Source organism: Panthera tigris, chromosome A2 (genome assembly GCF_018350195.1).
Source record: "Panthera tigris isolate Pti1 chromosome A2, P.tigris_Pti1_mat1.1, whole genome shotgun sequence".
Lineage (NCBI taxonomy): Eukaryota > Metazoa > Chordata > Mammalia > Carnivora > Felidae > Panthera > Panthera tigris.
In genome coordinates this window covers 56,807,263-56,834,045 of record NC_056661.1, presented here as the reverse complement: position 1 = coordinate 56,834,045, position 26,783 = coordinate 56,807,263, and the positions used below count along the sequence as shown (strand labels likewise).

The following is a 26,783-nucleotide window of genomic DNA, read 5'->3' as shown; positions in this document are numbered from 1 at the left end:
AGGTGAAATAGTGCTGGCCCTGTGGAAAGCTAGAGTCAGAACCCAGACTCACTGTATGTCCTGGCAAAGCCACTCTCAGGTGGATGTGAAAACAGGATCTCAGACAGATATTCACACAGTCGTTCGCTGGAGAATTGCTCACAACAGTCCAAAAGTAGGAATAACCCACATCATCAGCAGATAAAAGGATATAAACCAAATTTGGTATTTACATGCAGTGGTGTGTTATTCACCGCCTGAAGGACTGAAGCGTGCACGCTGCAACGCGGATGAACCTTGAAAACGTGCAAGTGAGGTCAACCAAACACGAAAGGATGAATATCGTATGATCCCACTCACGTGAGCTCTTTAGAAAAGGAAGATTCATGGACAGAAAGTGGACATTGCTAAGGGCTAGGGGAGCGGCACCTGGGGAGTTCTTGCTTAATCTGTATGGAGTATCTGTTTGCTGTGATGAAAAGTTCTGGAAATAGACGGTGGTGATGTTGCACCATAGTGCGATGTTCTTACAAATGAGGAAATTAAGATCAGTAGCTTCTCTTCATACACACTCTTCCTCTCAAATAAAGCCAAACTGCATCTTAGCGGACAGATCTCTGCCCTTGAAATATGATTTCATAGTTACATTGAGGCTAGTAAGCAGCAATGGGGAAACGGAGAAGCTCTGTTCTAAAGCAACTATCCCAACCAAGGAAGAATAAAGTTACATAAACTGATTTACCACCTCGTGGTGTGCTCAGCCATGCAGTGTGGTGTGGTAGAAAAGCACATAATTATGGAATGTGAAATGTTCGTCCCTTTTCCTTTTTTATCAGGGTAGCTGTGTCCTTCACCTTGAGTTAGTATTCAGCAGTGATCTCTCTAAATGTTGTCCAAAGCAAGCTGTTGGCGATCGTGTTTGGCGGGTGGATCTTCGTTTTGCCGAAATTGTGTGAGCCCGGTGTTAGTCCTGTTAAACCTACTCTTCGGTAATGTAACCCTTGAAATAGAAGCAGTGTTGTGAAACTTGTGACATTGCTGTTCGTTAGCATTTCCTTCTCAGCCCAAAGAGCTGGGCCTGTGCCTGAGCATCACAGTTCCTCATTTCACCTGACTCTGTTAGCTTTCTGTGCCTACCCCTTGGCCTGGTGGCTTATTTTGTGTCAGCCTGACTGGGGCCCGGATGCCCGCTTATTTGGGTAAAGCGTTACTCTGGCTCTATCTGTGAGGATCTTTCTGGATGAGATGAACATCTGAATCTGTAGACTGAGCAAAGCACCTTGCCCTCATCCAATCGGTAGAGTCCTGCCTAGAACAAAAGGCTGAGCAAGAGAGAATTCACTCTCTCTGAAGGTTTTCTCCTGGTTGTCAGACCCTCACACTGCCGATCTTGGCCTCCTTAATCATGTGAGCTACTTCCTTGTAATAAATGGCATATGTAGAAATTTTATGTATGTGTTTATATACTCACGTATATATTTATATGATCGTATACATTGTTGTATATGTAAACCTCATGTATATGAAGTGTATTATTTTTGAAGTTTATTTTTAACAACATATATATATTTTTTAAGTTTATTTTGGGAGAGAGCAAGCAGGGGAGAGGAAGAGAGAGAGGGAGACAGAATCCCAAACGCCATCAGTGCAGAACCTGATGCAGGGCTTGAACTCATGAACTGTGACACCATGACCTGAGCCCAAATCAAGAGTCAGACGCTTAACTGACTGAGCTACCCAGGTGCCCCTTAACATTATATTTAAAATCTCACTTGAAGGTAATTGGCAAAATTTGGACTTTTTATGGTGCCAGCAGAGCCAGTAAGTTCTTTTTCTCCATCTGGTGGTTCTGGTGGTTCTGTATTTCTGGAGAACCCTGACTAATGAACTTGGCATTAATAGAGTCACTCTTTCCTAGAGATAGGTCCCAGAGTATCCTTATATGATCCTTTACATAGTTCTGTTTCTCAGATAGTTCTTAGAATTCAGGGAACTAGTGTCTGGTTTTTGAACAGCCAGCTGTATTCTGGCAGAAAGTTTAGTCACTTAACCAACAGGCTTTTTTGATAGTTAAGCCTTTGGGTAAAAGTGAAGAAGTTCATCCAGCAACCATAACAGAAGTGAGATGTAGAAATGAAAGGATGGGGGGCGCCTGGGTGGCGCAGTCGGTTAAGCCTCCGACTTCAGCCAGGTCACGATCTCACGGTCCGTGAGTTCGAGCCCCGCGTCAGGCTCTGGGCTGATGGCTCGGAGCCTGGAGCCTGTTTCCGATTCTAGGTCTCCCTCTCTCTCTGCCCCTCCCCCGTTCATGCTCTGTCTCTCTCTGTCCCAAAAATAAATAAAAAACGTTGAAAAAAAGAAATGAAAGGATGGGTAGCTTTGGGGTGAGTGAGAGCTATAGGAAAACAGTCTCTAGGTTAATGGATTCAAAAAACATATGGGAATAGTGTTAACTGAAATCTTTTAAAATCTCATCCTGTTTGTAGGAGAGACAAGGCAAGAATCATATTCTCTACTGTCAGTCCCATATTGACTTCAGAGAAGTTGTATGCATGTAAAGTGTTTTATTGTTTACAAGGCTGCTTTACCTATTCACATGTGGAATCCTCCCTACAACCCTACAACCAGTTAGAGGTGGGCAGGAAGTCTCTCTCTTACATGTGAGGAAGGAAATTGAATTGTAGATGTGAAAATTTGTTTATAAAGCTAGTAAGGTTAAAATGGTAAATTTTATGTTCTGCATATTTTGCCACAGTAAATCATAATAAAATAAAGTAAGAATGCTTTCTATAACTTTATGCTAGTAAATTTGAAGACCTGTTGGGGTGAGGATAGTCTTGGCAATATTGAACTAAAAATGATGGGTCAGTTTGTTCTAGGCTGCAGGTAGCTTTTGTTGTGTGGAGGTTAAAGATGAAAAAGGCTAAGGGAGTAAGGGAAGGGAAAACAATGGAAACTTTAAGGATTTCTGCCCACCGTCCCTCAGGAAGCAGAAGGAATGTTTACCAGGGTACCTAGGTAGCTCAGTTGGTTAAGCACCTCACTCTTGATTTTGGCCCAGGTCATGATGTGAGATCGAGCATCTCACCACTTGGTCGGGCTCTGTGCTGGGCATGGAGCCTGCTTGAGCTTCTTTCTCCCTCTCTCTCTGCCCCTCGTCTGCTTTTGCTTGTATTCTCATTCCCTATAGGGGAGAAAAAAAAAAAAAAAAAGAATGTTTACTAGAATTTGTGCCCTTTCAAGCTCTTCTGTCTCAACACAGTAAACTAAGCAGACCATGTTATTTATTATTCTTTATTACAAACCCCTCCCACACTTCTTAACTTTCTGAAGTCTTATCACAGACACAACCCTCTAAAACAAACAAAAAAAATGGGAGGGAATTGTATGACTAGATTCAAAGGATTACTTAAATCTGAACTAAGTGCTCAACTGTCTAAGCACACCTGCAGTACTTTGGAAGGTTTTATTTGAGGCACTTCTGCATGTTGCAGTTCCTTGGCAGGTCTAACAGCCCACGATGAAGTTGGGGAATCCTGGGGATTAAGTATCAGAATGTGATCTGGTCAGAGGTCATGCTCTAACAGTACTGCTTCAGGAAGCCACTCTTCCTCTAATGTGGAGTAGCCATCTCTTTTTCACATGTTCTATTCTGGGGGCACCTGGGTGGCTCAGTCGCTTAAGCGTCGGACTCTTGGTTTCAGCTCAGGTCGTGATCTCACGGTTTGTGGGTTCGAGCCCTGCGTTGGCCTCTGCTCTGACAGCGAGAAGCCTGCTTGGGATTCTCTCTCTCCCTCTCTCTCTGCCCCTCCCCTGCTCACTCACATGCTCTCTAAATAAATAAATAAACATCTAATAAGTTAAGTGTTCTGTTATGAAAAAATGCAAGTAAATAGAATCATAAAATATATGAACACACACACTCCTACCTAATTTCAGCAGTTGATCCTTGAGCAGTGCAGGGGTTAAGGGTACCAAGTCCCCATGTAGTCAAATTCAAGTATAACTTCTGACTCCCCAGAAACTTAACTATTAATAGACTACTGTTGGCCAGAAGCCACACCCATAAACACTTGTATGTTACATGTATTATATACAGTATTCTTACAATAAAGTAAGCTAGAGAAAAAACGTTAAGAAAATAGTAAGAGAAAATATAGTTACAGTACTGTCCTGTAAAAAGTACACATATAAGTGGACCCACACAGTTGAGACCTGTGTTATTGCAGGGTCAAGTCTGTTTGCTCTATCTGTTCTGTTGGTTGACCTAATACAAAATAAAGTAGATATTATCATGACATTTCACCCCTAAATGCTCAAGTCTTTTCATCTAGACTGTGATCCCTTCCCCTCCCTGCTTTTATGTCATTAACTTTGAAAAGATCAAGCCAATTGTCTTAACAGAATGTTCCACATTCTGGGTTTGGCAGGTTGCATCCTTTGATAGTCAATGTGTTCCTCTAGCCCTGGTATTTCTTGTGTCCTGGAAATTACAACTAAAAGCTTGGGTAAATTTAGGTTATGTGTTTTTGACAAGAACATTTCATAATGTCTGATTATCCCACTGTTGGTGGGAATAAGTTTAATCGCTGTATTAGGGTAGTCACAGTTCTGTACTGCTCTTCCTTCCCAGCCTCTGTGATTAGGAAGTGATCTGTGAAATGCTGTTTCAGTGCCTTGTGGATCTTTAATTCCCCACCCACCTTTCATCTATGGTATTAGCATCATCGATGATCTTGACCTGAATCTTTCCTTTTCATTCAGGGTTGCAGAATAATTTTTTTTTTTTTTTCTATTTCAATCATTCCTTCTGGCATTCATCTGTTCAAAATTTTTTCCTACTTGTCAGCTGGTACAATTCCTATTAAAAAGGCAGGGTACATTGCTTTCCTCTAATTACATATCTTCAGGATGAGGAATTATATGAAATAATGGTTTCTTGAAATAATTTTGTTCATCAGAATTTACACTTTATGATGCTCTTGGTAGCTGATTATAAAATCATGAAGCCAGAAAGGAATCACATGGTACATTTTGTCCAGTCTTGCTGCCGTGATGAATGACCTACCTCCTGTTGCCCGTGACAGTGTTTACCAGTGTTTAACAGTGGTTACCAGTGTTTTTTGGTGTAGCCTGCGTTTTATTCAGCAACTGGTAGTTACTGTTCGTCATTTCGAAACTTAATTGTTTTCTTTACTTAAAAAAGATTTTTTGGGGACGCCTGGGTGGCTCAGTTGATTAAGCTTCCAACTTCAGCTCAGGTCATGATCTCACGGTTTGTGGGTTCGAGCCCCGCATGGGGCTCTGTGCTGACAGCTCAGAGCCTGGAGCCTGCTTCAGATTCTGTCTCCTTCTCCCTCTCTGCCCCTCCCCCACTTGTGCTCTGTCTCTCAAAAAAATAAATAAAGATTAAAAAAAATTTAAAAAGGATTTTTTTAAAGTTTATTTTTGAGAGAGAGAGAGAGAGAGACACGGAGCACGAACAGGGGAGGGGCAGAGAGAGCCAGAGACACAGAATCTGAAGCAGGACCCAGGCTCCAAGCGTGTCTATCGGTAGAGCACATCAATGTTAGTGGTAATTTTCTGCATGTGTGAGTAGAGAGGCCAACTGAAGACAGAAATTTGTTCAGTTTTGGAGGCGTTATTTGTGTTACCCAAGGATGGTGAGAAGGAGCAAGAAGGCCTTTCCAGTTAAAAGCAGTGTCAACTGGCAGAGTCAGAAGTAGAAACGTCTCAGGCACTGGAAAGGGATTGAATTTGGCAAAATGAGAAAGTTGTGGCTAAGAGCTGTTTCTTTCAAGGCATGGGAATAGCGTATGCAGTCAAGGCTGTCTCTGTCCTGCTCATCACTCACATGGACTGGCTGGGAGGAATTACCACAAGGATACTGGGGAGAATCTTAGGGAAGTCTTTTTCAGCCCAGCTTAGCACGAGTGGGAAGGTTGTCATCTCTGTGGAACATCTTGTGGTTGCTCATCTCTCCTCCCTTGTTGACTTTTTTAGTTTTTCTAAGGGCCCAAATTATTTTTCTTACTGGGAGTTTGTGCTCTTTACATCAGTTGGTACCATTTGGGTGGTTTCCTCTTTTTTGGCTATCGTGAATAACGATGCTATGAATATTTGTGTGCAAGTTTTTGTGTGGACATGTTTCATTTCATTTCTCTTAGGTTCATATCTAGGACTGGAATTGCTGGGTCATAAGGTGACTGTTTAACTTTCTTTTTTTTTTTTAAGTTTCTTTTTTTATTTTTGAGAGAGCATGTGCAGAGGGGCAGTGAGAGAGGGGTACAGAGGATCTGAAGTGGGCTCTGTGCCAACAGAGAGCCCGATGAGGGGCTCGAACCCTCACACCATGAAATCATGACCTGAGCCAAAGTCAGATGGTTAACCGACTGAGGCCCCCCCGCCGGCACCCCTATGTTTAACTTTCTGGGGGACTGCCAGCCTTTTGCAGAGCAGCTGCACAGTTTTACCTTCCCACCAGCTTGGACTGTGTGGGACTTCCGGTTTCTCCACATGCTCATCAGCACTTGTTACTGTCTGTCCTTTTGGTTATAGTCATCCTAGTGGATATGAAATGTGTTCTTCTGTTCTCTCTACTGACACCTGGGTCTGACTTGCGTGTTCTGCATCCTTTGTGCCTAGTATGTGGCACTGCTTAACCAAGCTGCATGCTGGCATTGAGATTCCATTGAGAATGTGAGTGGTTCAGCACCTACCGTGTGGATCGACAGCTTCCGTCAGTTGTTTACCTCTAGGCTAATCAGGAGTTGCTGGGTTTGGCTCATCGTACAAGAGGGATACTCCTTGTAGGATCCGGAGCTGGGAGAGTGTGGAGAGGCAGGGTACAGTGGAAGGGGAATTTGGATGTGGTAGGCAAATAGACCAAAAGGGAGCGGGGGCCTATCCTGGGAAGGCTGTAAGAGTTAGCCCAAGGAGCTCTGCCTTTGGTAGCTAACATTGTGTATGTACATTATGTATAACATTATGTAGCAAAGCAGACTAAATAGAGCAGGGGAACTCTGGGGCTAAGGAAATAAAGTGCAGTAAGTAGCGAGGATTCAAAGTGAGGTTGTTCCAATGGAAAGGAGAGGTTTGGGGAGGATTAGTTATGGGTGGGACTAGATCAGATGTAATGCTTAGAGTAAAGGAACATAGGAAATAGTGTTGAGTCTGAGCACAGGAGAGAATGTTCCTCTTGAGAAGGACAGATTTGGGTGGGTGGATTTCTGTATGTAATGTGACTTTAGATGCTGACAGAACACGTGACAAGTGTGTGTGCAGCAGATAATTAAGAAAAGCCTAAACTGGAATCCGGATTTGATGTCCTCGATGAGGTGGGAACTGAAGCATTGCAAGGTCACCACTTCTTCCATGTCATCCCCTCAAATATCTGCAGATAGCCTCTGATTACTTTCTCTCTCTTTTCTTAAGTTTATGAACGAGGGAGAGGGAGAGAGAGAATCCCAAGCAGGCTCCACCCTGTCAGTGCACAGACTTATGAACCTTGAGATCATGACCAGAACCAAAGTCAAGAGTTGGATGCTTAACCAACTGAGCCACCCAGATGCCCCTATTACCGTCTCTTCTTTTAGAACACCTTAATTGAGGTATAATTGCCGTATAGAAAATGCCATACCTGTTTACGCTATACACGTTGAGTTTGACACAACACAGTTTGACATCTGTGAAACTATCACCACAATCAAGACAATGAATGAATGCATTACCCCGAAAAGTCTCCTAAGGCTCCTTTGTAAATCCTCCCTCCTGCCTACTTCCCCTTCCTTTACCCATCCCCAGACAACCACTGGCTTGCTTTCTAGTTTGCATTTTCTGGTATTTCATTTCAGTGGAATTGTGTGTATGCTTTACGTAGATGTGCATTCTGTGGAGGTACTTTTGGGGGAGAGGTGTCTGCCTTTTCACTCAACTTCATTATTCTGAGATTCATGAATCCATGTTGCATGTATCAGATGTGATGCGGCATTATCCTGCTGTAGTAAGCTTATGAAAAATTCAGACAGAAAGTTTGCTATTGAAGAACCAGCATTTTTATTGTGTTGTCAAGAATGAAAGGTGGAAGGTTATCGATAATGAAACAAGGAATGGCCGTAAATTGAGATTTGAGATGTTTGAGGGCTCGTATTAATCCTGGTGAAATGCTCCAGAATTGTTTAGACCAGCACTGTACTATAAAACTTCCTGTGATAATGGAAATGCTCTATATCCGCACTGTCCAGTATGGCAGGTGCTAGCCACAGCTGGCTATTAAGCACTTAGAGTGTGGCTAGTGTGGCTGAGGAACTTATTTGACTTCACTTAATTTCATTTAAGTAGCCACCTGTGGTTAGTAACTACTGTGTGGGGCATGTAGTAACTACTGCATAGGACATGTGCACTGTCCAAGCAGTCATTGTTTGCCAAGCCCTCGTGGGCCATGCACACTGTTGGGAGTTGGGGATCCAGGGATGGAGGAGAGACTGCCTTCAAGGAGAGCTTTCCTCTTCCTCCGCCCCCAGTTAGGTGACAGACAGACACTCAGGTAAGTCACGATTCCGTATGATAAAAAGGGACATGGGACCCAGATGCCCTGGGGCTTGCGGAGTGGTGTCCAGGAAGACAGGCCATCAAGACCGCCTCGACATTGCCCCTTCTCAGATGAGCAGGCTCCTGGGTACATGATGGGGGTGGGACCCTGGGGAAGGAGCGCCAAGTGCACTTGAGACACAAGGCCTGTTGGGGTGGAAATGATGCCTGTTCTAGAGAAATAGTGTAAGGTTTGGTTGTCTAGAGTGCCCATGGCGAGAGAGGCTTTAGCTTTTGTGTGCCAGCTCCAGCCATGGTGGATTTGTCCCCTTGGGCCCTGTGCGCATCCCAGCTGTCTTGGCCCCAGACGGTTCTTTTTGATCCCTCTGATGTCTAGCTGCTCCTCAGACCTGACCCCTCACAGTCTTGATCTTCTCATTTCAGCCTTTTAACATCTCCCACTGAGCTTCCTGGGAACTTCTCTGAGGCTAGTAAGGAATGGAAAACAAGTAAAACATCCTGACCAATTAGTTTTGACACATTGAACACTCCTTAGGCATTGTGGGTACAGCTGTTCAGTCTTGCTTTTGAAATGTTCCAGTATTCCTGCTGATACAGTTCTCTCCCTTGCCATACAGCACTCTTAAAGTACTGTCTGTATATGCCCTGTGTAATGATGATGTCTTCTTGCCTACCAGACAGCAAACCTCTAGAAGGCAAGGCCAGCCATCTATTATTCTTTGTACTGCCCTTGTGTGCCCGCTGAATGCTGACATTCCCATTTTAGCACAGGCATCTAGACTGAAGTCCTAAAATCCTAACACAAACAAGTATTCCCTCAGCAGTGAAATTTGAGATACAACTGAATACAGTGTATCTTAAAAAATATATATATATATTACATACATATATATATATTTTATATATATATATATATATATATATATATATATATGTATAGGGGCACCTGTCTGGCTCAGTTGGGAGAGCAGCACCTGACTCTTGATCTTGGGGTGGTGAATGCGAGCCCCACGTTGGGGGTAGAGTTTACTTAAAAAAAAAAAAAAAAAAGATTTGACTGCAGGGTTACTCCAGGCCCTCTCATAGGAGGAAAGGGGAACATGATAAAACTCAACTGAGCTCATATTTTTCCTAGACTTGGAAATCCCTGTAAGCTGTAACATGAAAGTAGTTGAAATATGAATTTCAAAATACACGTTCCTCATCAGATCCTTGACTTTGTTAAAGCAGTGGCTCTTGAACTTTCCAGGGTACAAACTACTTCAGCAGGGCAAGAAATTCCACAGCCTCTGCCCACTGCCCAGACATTTATGTCCCAGGCGTAGGCTCCCTCTTGGGGCAGATTCCACTCTAGGTTGGTCATCGCTTAGTCCTACCCATAATATCTCTTCGTTTATTGGGTGGATATAATGGAAACTGGCAGAAGGAAGACTTGAGTCTGTCTTGGGCCTTGGGAAGGCTAAAGGAGGCTTCTTGATGAAGGCAGCATTTGACCCAAAAGGGAAAAACTACCTACAAACTCTGGTGCCCTGGGCACAGAGAACCTAGATTTAAGGTTTTACAGTTATTGTGAAATACAGTTGTGTTGAAAGAAGGGCATTAAGAGATTGGCCAGTTGAATGGCAGGGAAGGTGCTCTAGGCCAGGCAAGTGACTTTATTCAATAAAAACAAGACAAAGGTTAGTTAAACCTAAGAGTGGCTTGCTTGCCTAAATGCCTGTTGTGCATCCAGAGATAGTGATTCTTCTGACCTGGTTGCTAAATTCTGCTTTCCAGCCTAATCCTGTTGTCTCAGTTTCTGGAACACCAGCACTATCCTGAGCTCCCCCAAAGTGACTTCATGATTCCACAGAAAGGGCTTTTGTCAAAGCCCTCCACTCATCCCCTTCCCTCCTCCTTGACAGACTGGCACCCTGCCAGTCCTACCCCTTGCCCAGAATGGGCCTTTTCCTGTCTCATGCCTTACATCCCCTCCTGGAAGTGTATGACTGTGACCTACTTTTTTCTCTCCTTCGCTTTCCTGTACCTGCACCCGGTTCTTGTACCATCTGATCGTGGGGTTTCCAAACAACTCCAGTTTCCATCTTTCTTGTTTGCTTATTGGAGGGACATTTTTGCTACTGTTTGAAATTGTGGCTTCAATTTTAATTCAGTAGCTCTCACAACCTCATTTGGTGATGTTATTTCTCTTGCCTTTCCTCTGGGCCTAGAATTTTGAAACCATTTTTATGTTTAACTCAGGCAATCTGTTATGTCCCTCTCCTTTTTCCTCTTTCTTTTAGTAGAGGATTTCTCTGATTTGCTAACCCTTGGATTGTTAGAGTAGCCACACTTCAACTCTCCTCCCCAAAGGACACTGAACACCCTTAAACTGTCCTGTAAGGAACACTCAGTTATCTTACTCTTCATGTTTACCCAGATAAGATGCTTAGTCTAGAGACCAGCACACAGTGAGTTTTCAGGAGAAGCACTTGGTAATGTTTGATTCTTAGGCCTCTGTGTAGCTAGTCTTCCTTCACTTCCTTCACTGTATTTCCTATGCCCATCTAACAAACCTACCTTCTGCAAACCAGCATAACTTCCTTTCTTCCACCTTCTGGCTTGGAGTGCTGGTGAGAATTGTTTTTATTTACCTTTATGACATTGCATGGCTGTCTCCCGCTACTGTAGAACCCTTATGCAGTGTCTTTCAGCAATTGGAATTGGCTAGGTGATATTATCTGTTGAAAAATTCTATTCTTTGGGGGCCTGGCTGCCTCAGTCGGTAGAGCTTGCAGCTCTTGATCTCGGGATCATAGTTTGAGCCCCATGTTGGGGATAGAGATTATTTTTTAAAAATCTGCTCTTTTTCCAACTTTTCACTTTTTTTTTTTTTTAAAGCTTATTTATGTATTTTTGAGAGAGAGCACACAAGAGGGGTAGGGGCAGAGAGAGAGAATCCCAGACAGGCTCTGCACAGTTAGGGCAGAGCCCAATGCGGAGCTCAAACCCACAAACTGTGAGATTATGACCTGCACTGGAGTCAAACTCTTAACTCAACTGACTGAGCCACCCAGGCACCCGTTCACTTTCGCTCTTAAGCTGCTCTGTTGTAGGAATCCAAACTCCTATTATCCCTCTCCCTTTCTTTCTCAAACTGATCTTAAAACAAGTTACTTTGGGGGCACCTGGCTGGCTTGGTTGGTAGAACATGTGACGCTTGATCTCAGGGTCATGTTGGGTGTGGAGCCTCCTCAAAAAAAAAAGTTACTGGGCGCCTGGGTGGCTCAGTCAGTTGAGCTTCTGACTTCAGCTCAGGTCATGATCCCGTGCTTGGTGGGTTCCGGCCCAACATCTGGCTCTGTGCTGACAGCTCAGAGCCCAGAGCCTGCTTTGGATTCTGTGTCTTCCTCTCTCTGCCCCTCCCCCACTCATGCTCTGTCTTTCAAAAATAAACATTAAAACAAATTTTTTTAAGTTACTTCTTATCAAAGTCATAACAATTTTTTTATATAGTCTTCCTTTTTTTGAGTGAGTGAGAGAGAGAGAGAGAGAGAGAGAGACAGCGTGTGAGTGGGGGAGGGGCAGAGAGAGAGGGAGACACGGAATCCCAAGCAGGCTCCAGGCTCTGAACGATATAGGCTTCCTTTTTAGAAGGTATGTGCCGTGTTTCCAACCTAAGATTTCTATGGTGACAAAACTAACAGTCGGCTTGCCCTCAGACCAAAAGCTGATCATCACAGATGATGATTTATCAAGCCTGAATCTGGGACACATTTGCCATAAAAACTTGCCACAGTATTTTTATTAATGAAAATAAATTTACACATTCTTGATTTTTTCCTCCAGACATTCCTAATTTGTTAAAAGTATGAATTGTATTTACAATTTTTTATGGAAAATCTCAAATATGTACAAAAATAGCATGAGCAGTACTATGCGCCCAATTTCTCAACATGTTACTAGCTCGTGCTGGTCTTGTTTTGGCTATACACTCCATCTCACCCTCTGGGTTATTTGGAAGCATGAAATGCCTTTTTGATCTTGGTGGGCAACCCAGTGTAATGGCTGAGATGAACAAGGTCTTTGTAATTGGTCGTGGGCTCCAGTCTCACATCTGAATATTTTTACAAATCCAGTGAACACCTATGAGCTTCTGTTTCCTCATGTGTTAAATGAGAATAAGACCTTATAGGCTTGCTGTATTAACTGCATGACCTTAGTGAAGTCTATAATGTCGTGCCTGGTTACAGAGTGCATTCAGGAAGGGGTCTTTTATTCTGTGCTCTTCAACTGTTTAGGTCCTAATCTGATTCTTGACTTTGGAAAGTTAAAAAGAGCATACCTACAGTAGACATTACTGTTCAGGTTGATAACCAGCACAATAATAGTATATGACTGCAAATGCCTTCCTGGTGTCTCCCCTGTAACCTTCTCCAAAATTTTACCAGCACATGTTGCTTGCTTATTTCATTCTGACCCTTCTATTTGTTGGTTTTGAGGACAGGGTATGCTGCTGGGTCTTTAATGGTCAGGTACAGAGCACGGAGTCTTGGAAGAAAATGGGATGGAGCTGTTCCATGCTGGTTAAAGTTTAGAATGGTACTTTTGAATCCGCTCAGAAGCCTACAACTTCTGGAATCTGCGTCCCCATGATGCTTCCCTTTCAGTACTATATTTAAACCATGTATGCAATAAATCACATTATGGTAGGTAAAACAGGCAGAGACCGTCAAAGACAGCTGAGAGATACCTGGTTGAAATGTTTGACCTCTGCTAATCTAAAGAAATGCAGGTGGAACCAGTTGACCCTCTTTTCTAGGTATATGATTAACAATGATTCGTGCTAATGATAGCTGGGGTATGGTGAAATGGAAATACTAGTTCACTGCTGGTGTGGGTGTTAATAAAGCTGTTCTGGAAAATAATTCGTCAGTATGTTTCAAGGGCCTTGAAATTTTTCATACTATTTTGCTTAGTGATAACACATTTGTGTGTCTGCTCAGGTTATGCTGACAGATCATACACATAGATTCATCTCATAATTAAAAATAACTGCATGCTTAATAACAAGGGAATGAGCGGGATTATCTGTATGCTGAAATAAATCATGCAACCTTAATGTTAATAACATGGGGGGATATTTAATATACAAAAAAACCAGGATGCAAAGTTACATACAGCATAATCTCAACCATCTGAAGGAACACTAGAAAGACCTATACTCTGATGCTAATAGTGATTGTTTCTAGATGAAATTGTGGGTGCCTTTTTGTCTTTGCTTCATTCTTTTGTGTACCTTTCTGAATTTTCTGCAATTCAGTACTTTATTTGGGGGACGGGGAGAGACAGGGTAGCAGAAAAGTCAACTGTATGATTCGGACCTACGTGTTACAGGTAGGCAACTTGGCAGCACCAAGCAAATAAAACTATCAGCTGATTTCTCTGTCCCATCCTTGTTGCACCTTTAGCATTTGTTCACATATTTAGTGCTGTCATTGCATCAGACACACATGCAAATCACAACGGCAGTTATGACCTCAAGTCAGTGGTTTCCAAACCCTGTGTGTGTGCCTCAGTTGCTAGAGGGAACTTTTCACAATGCCTAACTGAGGACTGATTCCCCACCCTGGTGAAACAGATCCTCTTTGCTGTGAGAGCTGGTATCACAGAGTGGCATGATGGTTGATTGTTGGGGCCTGCACTGACATGCCTGATAATTCTAGCTCTGTCACTCAATTGCTGTGTGTCCTTGGACATGATACAACACCTCGTTCACTTTCATTCCCTGCATTTTACACTGTTGTCTTAATGGCTTTGCAGATGCTTTGCTTTCAACTTTTTTTTTTTAATCTTTCGATATTTTTGAGAGAGAGAGAAGAGAGATTGAGGAGGGGAGGGGCAGAGAGAGAGGGAGAAGAGAATCCGAAGCAGGCTCCAGGCTCTGAGCTGACAGCACAGAACCCGACGTGGGGCTCGAACTCATGGACAGGACAGTGAGATCATGACCTGACCCGAAGTTGGAGGCTTAATCGACTGAGCCACCCAAGTGCCCTGCTTTCAACTTCTTAATACTGTACTTCCTTAGAGCCTCACCTCCACTTGACTGCAGTCATTGTGAGTTTGTGATCACCACGCAAAATTGCACTGGCCAGACTTTGCAGTGGCCTGCTGACCCCCAACTTCTGCCCCTTTCCTTTTGGTCCAGTTTTTTTCATATCAGTTCTTTGTTTTCTCTGCCCTCCACCTGACCATTCTTGGTCAGGCCTTTTCTGACTGACCCTGACAGGCCCTCGCTGACCCTGCCCAGCCCAGACACCCCCACCCCCCCACTGGCTTTTTTTTTTTTTTTTTTTTTTTTTTTTTTTTTGAGAAAGCGAAAGGGAGCAAGTGAGCAAGGGGCAGAGAGAGAGAGAATCCCAGGAGGGGCGCAGAGAGAGAAGTGGGGCCCACCTGAAGTGGGGCTTGAGCTCACCCAAAGCAGGGCACAAGGTCACTCTGTATGGGACTTGAACCCACGAACTGTGAGATCGTAGCCTGAGCCGAAGTCAGATGCTTGATGCCAGAGCCACCCAGGCGCCCAACCCAGCCCCTTGAACAGTATTTTCCTGACCTTTTCTACTTACTTGGGCTTTCTTTGTTGTTGGGCAGTTGGCTTCTCCACTTCAGAGATGAAGAAAGTGATAACTTCAGGCTAATAGAGGAAAATTCTAGCTATTGATTTATTATACAAGAAAAATTATCCTTGAGGGAAAGAATTGATTCAGCATATGGAATACTGTTAGTGTTTGCTCAGAAAAAAAAGTGCCTGTTGGGGTGCCTGGGTGGCTCAGTCAGTTGAGCATCGACTCTTGATCCTGGCTCAGGTCATGATCTCACAGTCTGTGAGTATGAGCCCCACGTCAGCACAGAGCTGCTTGGAATTCATTCTCTCTCTCTCTCTCTCTCTCTCTCTCTCTCTCTCTCTCTCTCCCCCTCTCTCCCCCTCTCTCCCCCTCTCTCCCCCTCTCTCTCCCCCTCTTCCCCTCTCCCTCTCTCCCTCTCTCCCTCTCTCTCTGCCCCGTCCTCCACTTGCATGTGTGCATTCTCTAAATAAATAGATAGATAGATAGATAGATAGATAAATAAATAAATAAATAAATAAATAAATAAATAAATAAATGTTTAGGGGTGCCTGGGTGGTTCAGCCAGTTAAGAGTCTGACTTTGGCTCACATCATGATCTCACAGCTCATGGGTTCAAGCCCTGCGTGGGGCTCTGTGCTGACAGCTCAGAGCCTGGAGCCTGCTTCAGTTTCTACGTCTCCCTCTGTTTCTCTGAACCTCCCCCACTTGCACTCTGTCTCTTTCCCTCTCAAAAATAATAAACATTAAAATAAATTTAAAATCTTTTTTTAAATTTTTCCCCCCTCCACAGGTCACAATAATATAGCATAAAGAAAACAAAGCTATTTGTAATTCTGTCACCCAGGAAAAACCTGCTAATATTGTGTGTATTCCTTTCAACTTCATTTTTACATTTAAATTTTTACTCCTTTGGGAATCTGTTTTGGAACATGAAGTATAAGGATCTTAATTCTCATCAGAATTTTTCTGGCTGCCTTCACTTAGTGAATTTTTTTCATCGTTTTGCTACTGAATTTTATAATGCTATATTTGTCTGAGTTGTTCATTTCTGGGCTCTTTTTCTGTTTAGTCCTATTCCAGACCCATATTTTTAATACTGTATAACATACTTTCCAAGACTGTCAACACAAGTCCTCTATCAATATTCTTTTGGGGAGAGGAATGGGAGGGATTCCTGTGCACTTATTTTTATGAATAAAGTTAGGTTATCAAGTTCCAAAACAACCCTTAGTATTGTTTAAGCAGGGGAGAATTTTTGTCTCTGTATTAAGGATTTCTGTTGGGAATATCTCTTCATTTATTCAGATTCCCTTTGTTTCAATAAGATTGTCATTTTAAGTTTTTTTTTTTAATTTTGAGAGAGCAAGAGAGAGAGAATCCCAAGCAAGCTCTGTACTGTCAGTGCAGAGCTGGATGCAGGGCTTGAACCCTCAAACCCTGAGATCCTGACCTGAGCCAAAACTGAGAGTCAGACACTTAACTGACTGAGCCACCCAGGTGCCCCGAGATTGTCATTTTCTTATTTAAGTCCTGTGCTGCTGTTGGGGCACCTCGGTGGCTCAGTCAGTTAAGTGTCCAGCTTTTTATTTCAGTTCAGGTCATGATCTCACAGTTCATGAGTTTGAGCCCTGCATCGGGCTCTGTGCTGACAGTACAGAGCCTGCTTGGGATTCTCTCTCTCCTCCTTCTCTCTCTGACCCTACCCTGTTTGCTCTCTCTCTCAAAGTAAGTAAACTTTAAAAATTTAATTAAAAAGTAATAAAAAAAAATATTAAGTCCTACTGCTGTTAACCATTGCAACAGTTGCAGTGTATAAATGTGGAAAATCCTTCAGGAAAGTGAGTTAGTGAAAGTCATGAAGATGTTTATACTTTTGACTCAGTAACCCCATTCCTAAACATTATCTATAAATTAAATTTAGGAAAACCTTTTTTTCCTGTGTGAGAATTTGACCTTTGGTTAATTTTGTTTCCTGGGAACCTGATAAAGGCAGATTGTTGCTTCTGTTGCTGGGCACTGTGGCTTATGGTTAAATGTCTCCTGGTTGGTAATTGCATCCGGACAGGGAGAGGCTGTGCGTCATACTGATGGGCCCCCATGCTTGGGCTTCACAGAGCACAGTGGCTCTTGTGCTGGATGTGTCCCTCACATGGAGCTAAAGAAGCTATTCAAAGAGATGATTGGCTCCCCTCAGCAGTGAAGGTTTTAAGTCAGGTTGAACCCACGCTGTCTCCCTGTACCTGAGAGCTGCTATGTGGATTGTTGCACGAACAGCTAGCAAGCTGTGTTCCTGTCCCAGTCCTCAGTAGACAAGTGCCAAGTATGGCCTGTGATAGTCTTGTGAGTCTAAGAAGATTGCTGTGTCCCAAAGAAATGATCCCACAAACTGAAGTTCAAAGATGTTTTTTATAGCATTACTATCCCCAGATTTTTGGTATAATATGTAAAAGGCAGGAATGGCTGTTTAAACACTTAATTCACTCAAAGGAATATTAGATGTGAAGACTATAACAGAAGCAAGTACTAGCAACAAGGATAAAGAATAATATAGGAGAAACAAAATACAGATTGTGTGCTGGGGATGTGCACCTGCTCTAGTGGGCACTTAGGAGACTTTAGTACTGTGTGTTCAGGTGTCTTCTGGGATCACCGTGACTGAAGAAAACCCTCAGGGCTCTGCTGCTCAAGAGAGTCAGCCTAACAAGGTAGCTACACAGGTCGGCTTGCCTGCAGCCTGTGTGAGCAGAAACACAAAGGAAACAAACATGAAATCTGTCATGTGGGAACAGCAAGGTGAAGCGCATTTCTTGGTGTTTTTTTAAATAAATTTAAAATCATCATTTGTTAAATTAGTATTTATAATATTTACTTTTAAGCCCTCTTTATTATTTTTTTAATGTTTATTCATTTTGGAGAGAGTGCAAGAGTGCCAGAGAGCTTGAGCCGGGGTGGGGAGGTAGGCAGATAGAGAAGGGTACTGAGGATCCAATGCAGGGCTCGAACTCACAAACCGTGAGACCATGACCCAAGCCTAAAGTCGGACATTTAACCGACTAAGCCACCCAGTTGCCCTTTGTTTATAATATTTAAAAGCCATTGAGTAATTCTTGGTACATCAGTGAAATTCACTAAACCAAGTTATGGAAATCCCTTTTCACATTCTCATAATCCTTCCTAAATATTCTTCAAGGCTTTCTTTGTAAAGTTTCTCCTCTTTTTTTATCCCTTTCCTTAATTTGCCCTTCAAATTTGAAACTTGTCCAACTGTCATAATCTGATCTCTACCCCAAAATGTAGACCAGACCTGGGTTGATTTTTTTTTTAACTTGTTTTATTTTTTATGGTTTTAAATTTACATCCAAATTAGTTAGCATATAGTGCAACAGTGATTTCAGGAGTAGATTCCTTAGTGCCCCTTACCCATTTAGCCCATCCCCCCCCCCCATAACCCCTCCCATAGCCCTCAGTTTGTTCTCCATATTTATGAGTCTCTTCTGCTTTGTCCCCCGGGTTGATATTCTTAAACCTTGGTCAAGGCAGTCTCTGGGGAGGAAGGAGGGGGTGATGGGGCTCCACAGGTAACAGGTGATTTGGGGGTATACCTCTCACAGTGTGGGGGGGGCACGGGAAACTAGGTATGATGGAAGACTAAAGGAAACAGGTTTTGCACAAACTCAGCTCGTCTTGTACTGCCCCCTAATTGGCACTAATGGGAGTTTTATAGACAGATACTGGTGGGCAGAGATGGTGTCTTAAGTAAACCTGCCAGGGGAGTGAGGCTTTGGGCAGTGAGAGACAGCATGACCCTTGGGTGTGTCATGGGGCCTGGTTTACATGCCTGGTAAAACTGTCTTCTGGTCTCGCTCCCACTGCTGCACTCTTTGAGAAGCCATGGAAAACGCCACCCTCAGGGGCATAGGATTCATTATCTAACCCTGCCCTATGGGGCAGTAGTCAGTTGTAAAATTTCCTTTTAGTTTGTGGTCTTTGTTGCAGTGCCACCTGTTGAAAGAGCAGTTGACAGCCAAGCACTTGGAAATGGGGGAGTGTGGCTTCATTACCTTGTCTAGGCTCTGTGATTTCCTGGTTCTCTCAGTGCCTTCTGGAGTCTTCTGTTACACATCTCTGTATTTGACACTCATTGAAACGGTAGCAGCCAACATTTGTTAACTACTTACTATATTCTAGTGACCGTCCTGAGCATTTTAGTCACTCAGGCCTCATAGTATCCTTAGGACATGATGGCTCTGATCCCTGTATCCCCATTCCAACAGAATGGTTCGATAATTTGCCTGAGGTCACATAGCTAATAAGTAGCAAAGCCAGAGTAAAAATCTAAGTAGTCTGGGAACAGTTTTTGCATGCTTAAGTCACACTGTAGCCAGTACTATCTGCTTCAGCCTTCTAGAAGCTAGGTGGTTAAAAATGAAACTAAAAAGTAGCTTTTCTAGGACCCAGTCCTGACTGCCTGTTCTCCCAAACTGTAGAAGAATAACAGGCTTTATTGAACACACTTATTTACTTTTTTACATGTAAACACTTATTTCCCCCAGTTCCACTGGAGGCAGGAGGTAGAGTTGACCCTGGCCTTGTTACTTGTAGTCTGCTGCCCTAGCTGTTTCACTGTCTGGTGAGGATAATGGGCCAGAGCTTGGTAGTGGTTCTCCGAAGATGTAGATGTCAATCTTGAGGCACTCACATTCAGTCTTGAATTCCTGATTCTGGAGGAGAACACAGGCCTCCTGCTGGGGATTCCATCCGCGCCTGAGGAGTGTTCCTCCAGCAGTCTTAGATTAGTCGCTGCCATTGGGGTCCAGAATTTAGGACTCCTACTCTCCTGGAAGTCACTGAGTCAGGTTTGGGACACCGAGGGATAATTAAGACAGGAACTCTGTCTTGATAAGTAAACAGGGGCAAGTTCTGGAATAGAGATGAACACAGATTAGGCGTCTGACATATGGTCAGTGGTAGGGAAGGCTGCCTAAAAGATGTTCTAGAAAACAGTGATCCCAGGAGCTACAGGTCAGGTATTATTCTCACGCTAACCCAATATTTGATAATAATTCTCTACTTGGCACTGGAGATGCAGCAGGGAATACATCTGTCTTGGCAGAGATTATTGGAAAAGGGAGAAGACAGACAGATGTAATAGATGCGAATGTGAAGTAATGGTAGGTTCTCTGAAGAAAACTAAGGCCATGTAAAGGGATAGAGAGCAGATAGGGAGAGGGGGTGCTACTTTCGATAAAGTGATCACCTCTCTGATGAGGTGCTGTTTGAACAGTGACTTGAATGAAACAGGACCGAGCTGTTGAGTAAGTTGGGAGCATTGATCCAGACTGATCCAGGAGGGAGAATCCATTCTTTTAGGCCATTTCAAGGGGCAAGATGGCCAACAGGAAGGCTCGGGACACAGTTCTCCTGCGTCTCTTGAGAGGTTTGTGCCAGGGGAGGTGGTTTGCCTTGGTAATTCTGTCACACTCACAGTGTGTTTTCCTTTCTCCTTTTAGTTTGAAGGATGACCTCTAGGAAGAAAGTGTTGCTGAAGGTTATCATCCTGGGAGATTCTGGGTAAGTGGCTCTCACCATTTGAACTGACACATTGGTTTGGATGAAGCCTCCTTTGAAGCCCGTGCCCTCCACGCTGACACCTGCCACTTCCTTCTCTGGTAGTGGTGGCATGAGGGCCCCAGGTCTCCAGCTGTTTTGGGCACAGCAGAAATGTGAACGATCTCTTGTTATATAACCCTTCATTCCATGATCTCAGGCATGATTTGGGGGGAGGGGGTGCTATTTAAACTCAAGAGCAGTTTCATGGAGTCCCTTTTTTCCAAGCTGGTTAGACCGAGGAGTGCTGTTTAAGTAGATTTGTTGCCACTGATGCCATGCCTAGCAGCTGTGGGGCCTAGCAGTAGCTCAGAAAAGGAGACTTTTCTGAGGTGATCTGTGAAACCTTAGACCAACTGAAAGCTGGGTCTTTTTAAAAATAATAATAATAATAAACACAGGTGTGCCTCCATATCCCAAAGTCCCCTGCCCTTTAAAAAGGCAGTGATTTTTCTACTCTGGCTGGCTTTTTCAATTGCCTGAGGAGCCTTTTAAAAGTTGGTGTTTTTCCAGACCAGTGGGTAGGGCCGAGTTGGCAGTACCTTAAATACACACATCTGTCTGTTTGTCTGTCTCCCTCCCATACTCTTAGTGACTCTAGTGTGCTGTCAGGATTGAGAGATACGGTTTTAGGCCCAAACTTGCCCAGAAAGAATCACCAGGCCTTTACTCGATTCTGGATCTCCTGTCCTCTCCCCTGAAAATTCAGATGCAGGTGGCCTGGATTGGAGAACACTCACTTCCTTAAGCTGTAACTGTACTTCCAGGTGCTCTGCATATACAGATAAGAATGTTCCTTAGTGAGAAAGGAAGGTGATCTAGTTGGCTTTGAAGAAGGCTTTTGCATCATCTTCAGCCTGCCCTAACTAATCTCATCACCAAGAAATCCATTGTCTCTTTGCTGAGTTCTCATACTGGGGCGGGGGGGGGGGGGGGGGGGGGGGGGACATCTCTGGAAGAGCTTACTTTGAGGTAGATTCTGATTTGGTGGAATACTGGTGCTTTCTCCTTCAGATTTTAGACTTTGAAGCAGCAGGTGGCTGACTGGTGTATATGTCTGCTCTCAGCCAGTGACTTCCTCCTGCCATTACTTTCTTGGACTGAATAGCAGCCTCTAAATGGAGAGACACCGAAGACATAAGGGATATTTTTGGAATATTGGGACGATCTTATTACTGTAGCTTCTTTTAGAAGGAGAGTATTTGCTGACATCTTTCTGGAAGGAAAAAATAATATTAGGCTCTACCATCTGAGGTGCTTGTACCAAAACTTACAAGCAGCTTTTCAACATCTGGACTACATTTGTACCCTCTATTTTTATCCCAGGAGAAAATACAACCTCAAATGAATAATGCTGGGCAGTTTGCTGGCACTGCCCTCTGTTGTGATTACAGTTCTTTGTTTTCTTTCAAGATAGGCAAGTCTCTTCAGAGCTGCAAATACCAGAATCAGTTTTCAGTTCCTTCCTAGTTGACCTATACTTGTGGTTTTTCTCCAATTTCAGAGTTGGTAAGACATCACTCATGAACCAGTATGTGAACAAGAAATTCAGTAATCAGTACAAAGCTACAATAGGAGCAGACTTTCTGACAAAGGAGGTGATGGTGGATGACAGACTAGTTACAATGCAGGTAAGCACATGTCACAACTTTGCCAATCAAATCTTGTTAGTTCATTCATTCTGAACCCTTTTTTTCATGCCTAGGCATTTCCCCTCTCTGTTCTTCAGTTCCTACTACTATATTCATGGATAATTTTCCACAGGTGATATTGCCGAGAAAATACAGGACATCAAGTATGACCATATATTGCATGAGACATACTAGAAATTTTTCATTGTCTTTCCAGAAAAGTTCAAATTTCATTGGACTTCCTGTTTTGGGGTTTTGTTTTTGTTTTTGCTGAATTTGAAAACACACAGACCTCTGTCTTATTGTGTCTCCAAAATGTCTAACTCCTGCCTTTTTTAATATCCTTGCATAGTTTTTTAGGCCAGAACATCTTTGGGTCTCTCCTAGGTTCTTACAGTAGCTATTAATGTAGTTCCCTGTTTTTCTGGCTTCTTTTCATCTGTCCTGCCTGTAGCCGCCAAAGTTGAGTTTCTTTTAAGCCAGCCTGGCTTTTGCATGTATCACCTTAATCTTTCAAGGGCTTCTCTTGCAACAGTTAGGATAAAATACGGGTTCTTTCATATGGCCTTTGGAAAGCCTTTGCGTTCTGGCTACAAACTGTTCTTCGCTTTTTTGTCTTTTGCCAGCTCTTCCAAACCATGTGCTGCTCTTACAACCCTGTCCTTGCACATGTCTGCTTCCAGCCCAGCCCCTTTGTCCCATCTCTGCCCATCCCCAGGTCTCCAACCTTTAGCCCAGGTGTTGTCTTTTCAAATTCCTACCTCCACAGCAGTTATTTCTTCCTATATTAAATGATGCCCTTGGCAGACTCAGGCCTCTTGAGACAAATATAGTTCTTATCCCACTGTAGTCCTAGCAAACGCCAAGTTTGCTGAAATGTTTGAATGATCCAGGCGTTACAGATGGTTTTTATGTACATTGACCTCAAGCTGTGACGTGCTCCCAGAGGATAAAGACTCTTGACACTTCCTTGACTTACACCTCCAGGATGCAGTTAATATGGATTTCCCCTCCCCACCTCCCTCACACATACACATAGAGATGTTTAAAATACAACTAAAGTTTTTTTTAAGTTCTAAGTTTTATTTGACAGAGCGCATGCGCTCACATGTGCATGTGAGCAGGGGAGGGGCAGAGAGGGTGAGGGAGAGAATCCCAAGCAGATTCCCAAGCTGACAGTCCGAAGCCCAGTGTGGGGCTCAAACTCAAGAACCATGAGATCATGGTCTGAGCTAAAATCAAAAGTCGGATATTTAACCAACTGAGCCACCCAGGCTCAGACTAAAGTTTTAAAGGCCAAGCTTGAGAGAAAAGGAAATTTCCAGATTACAGGAAAGAAGATGGAACTGAGAACTAGTGATAAGCCCAGGGACTTCTGTCATGATGCTTTAAAAGCAACTTTATAATCAGGACTAGAGTTTTATCACTCACCATGGGCAAGAGAAGTGACTACAAAAGGTGGAAGAGCTGGAACTAGGAATCCCCTTGGAGAGAGAGAGGGAGGGAGAGAGACTCCCACTCACATGGGACCTTGGAAAGATGTGAAAACAGGAACAAATGCCTTAATCCAGTGAAGTGGCAGAGCTCTGCATGAAGTAAAAGCTTGGGGCTTTTGCCTCTTTGCCTTCTTGTTGGAGACGCTCAGTCCCACTATGCTCATGTGTGGGTTCTGAGCTTATACTCTACATGGTACAGAAATGTTAAAGAATTTGACATAAACCTATAAACCCCTGCCACTCTTGACACAAGCAGAGTCGAGACCATTTTATAGGAAGACTTGCAACCTCAGAACGGAAGGTGAGCTCATAGCCACATGAGGAAATAACGTACCACAAAAGATGTTCCCAACGACTAGAGATGTTTAGAAAGGGAATAGAAACCATAGAGAAAAAGGACACTATAAAAAATGAGGATATGGAAAACGTAGAACTTCAAGAAGTGAAAAGATGGTCATTGAAATAAGACAAACGAACAGTTAAACTGCAGGTTAAAGACACCTGAAGAAAACAGTAAGCTGTAAGAAGTGAGCAAATTACCTGGGAAACTCAAAACTGCAGAACACCAACAAGCAAAATCTGTCTCTGAAGAGAAGAGACTGATTACTTAACAACAGTTAGAGGAGTTCTCAGAAACCATAGAAGGCAGAAAGGAACAGAATAGCTTCAGGGTACTAGAGTAAAGTAGCACCTGAGGATTCCACATGTGTACCAGTCAGACTAAAAGCTGCATCCTGTACCTAGGAGAAACAGAGCTATAGGACCAAGCTGTGGTTTTGACGGCGATGTGGGCTGATTCAGAAGTCAGACCCCAGGTCCTCCTGGGTTTGGGGCCATTATAATAGAGCCCACATACCCTACTAAGCTTGCACCCTATACTGCTGCACTACTGGAGTGAACACCATCTGAAGAACCACTGGTCACTGGAGTCTGGAAACAGTGGGAAAGAGAACGTGTTCCTTTTTTTTTTAAATATTTTTGAGAGAGTGCAAGCAGGGGTGGGGTGGGGGGTGGGCAGAGAGAGGGAGACCCAGAATCCGAAGCAGGTTCCAGGCTCTGAGCTGTCAGCACAGAGCCCAGTGCGGGGCTCAAACTCATGAACGATGAGATCATGACTTCAGCTGAAGTCAGACACTTAATCGACTGAGCCACCGAGGTGCCCCAGAGAACGTGTTCCTGAAAGGTTGAAAGGCACAGCTGGCCCTCATGCTGTTGCAGGCAGCTTGAAAGACTAGAAGTAAATGAGAGTCATCATCTCTGGACAAAGGCATCATCAAGGTGGATCTTGAAGAATCCTCACATATTTTTCACGGGCTTTTAGCAACATGCAATAAGATGATCCGAATAAGAAAACAAGACAAGAACCAATGGAAAGTTCCCTGATCTTTCAGAGTGGTTTTTATATTTCAGAGAAATAAGACAATCTTAGATATCTGGAGAGAAGAAACTAAACAAGTGTGTAAGTTAATAGAATTTATAAAAAGAAAATACAATAACCAAAAGGTGGAAATCCGAGAATGTTTTTAGCAACAGATCAGTATGCTAGAAGAGAGCTGAAATGAAGAATGGTAGGAGAGGTACAAACAGGATTCAATAGATAGGTCAGACTTCCTTTTAATCAATCTCAAAACAAAGATCAAAGATAATATTTGCTGCGAATTTGCTAGAACTGATGTGGCACCAATCCACAGATTGAGGAAGCTCAAACTCCCAAGATGGATAAATAAAAAAGAAATCTCGATGAATCATAATGAAATTACAAAAAAAAAAAAAAAAAAAAAAAAGACAGGGGCACCTGGGTGGCTCTAGATTTTGGCTCAGATCATGATCTCACCGTTGTGAAATCGAGCCCCACGTTGGGCTTCATGCTGAGCATGGAGCCTGCTAGGATTCTCTCCCTCCCTCTCCTGCCCCCCTCCCCTGCGTGCACTTGGTCGTTCTCTCTCTCCAAAAAAAAAAAAGACAAACTTGAAAGCATCCAGAGAAAAAAGATGATCTTGAAAAGGAGCAGAAATGAGGCTGTTGACTCCAAACAGTAACTGTGGAGATCACCAGGCAGTGGAATATATTCTGAAAGAAACCTTGACCACAGTATTCTGTCTCTACTAAAAATACTAAGAATGAAAGCATATATCCTTGAGTTGCACGGTGAAAATTCTAAAAGATGTACTTCAGACAGAAGGAAAGTGATTTCATTTGGAAAGGTTAGGAAGATAAATTGAGGTCAACTTTAATTGTATACATGTATTTATTGTTAGAATTATGACCATAATAGTAAGAGTATGTAACTTCTAAACTATCATAGAAAACCAGGATTGGACCTCTGTAATTTAATGTGTGGAGGAAGATTAGTGACTGCTGTGGGTTTTTTAAATTCCTTACATGGTTCAGGAAGAAGCTAGAAATCAGTCAGTAGTAAACATTAGATGGAATCAAGTATGCATGAAAAATTTAAAGGTAACTTACTCTGAATCCATAGCAATTTAAACTGTGATATTGTCAGAGACAGATCAAGGGAACAGAGAGCACACAAACAAGCCACCCCCAGCTGGACACTGAGTAGAGAGGTGGCTTCCAGAAGACTAGCAAAGTGGAGTTACACAGTAAATGGGACGGGCCAGTGGTTTTCCCTTTAAATGAGGAGGAGTAACCAAGAGGGAGGGTTCAAGACCTGAATGAAAAAAATACAAAATGAAAACTTTAAAAGTAAAAAAAAAAAATTTTTAACCTTTGGTGTTTAAAATAGAGAAAGAGAAAATCCTAAAGGATTGACAGTAAACTACATTAAAGTAAACGTTTGAGTGCTCGCTTCGGCAGCACATATACTAAAATTGGAACGATACAGAGAAGATTAGCATGGCCCTTGCGCAAGGATGACACGCAAATTCGTGAAGCGTTCCATATTTTTAAAAAGA

The 26,783-nt window shown here is 43.1% G+C and overlaps 1 protein-coding gene and 1 non-coding gene across 2 annotated transcripts in view; both read left to right on the top strand.

The window, feature by feature from the left end:
• The window catches only part of RAB7A (RAB7A, member RAS oncogene family), a 71,255-nt gene that overhangs the window by 30,281 nt on the left and 14,191 nt on the right, over nt 1-26,783 (top strand). Inside the window, exons 2-3 of the mRNA XM_042962160.1 lie at nt 20,645-20,705; nt 22,246-22,372. Of these exons, the coding sequence (XP_042818094.1) occupies nt 20,653-20,705; nt 22,246-22,372 (180 nt within the window). The 5' untranslated portion in view covers nt 20,645-20,652. The remainder of the gene's footprint in view (nt 1-20,644; nt 20,706-22,245; nt 22,373-26,783) is intronic.
• Nucleotides 26,670-26,776, top strand: LOC122236870. Its single transcript, XR_006215098.1, has one exon. It is a non-coding gene; the product is annotated as a U6 spliceosomal RNA (small nuclear RNA).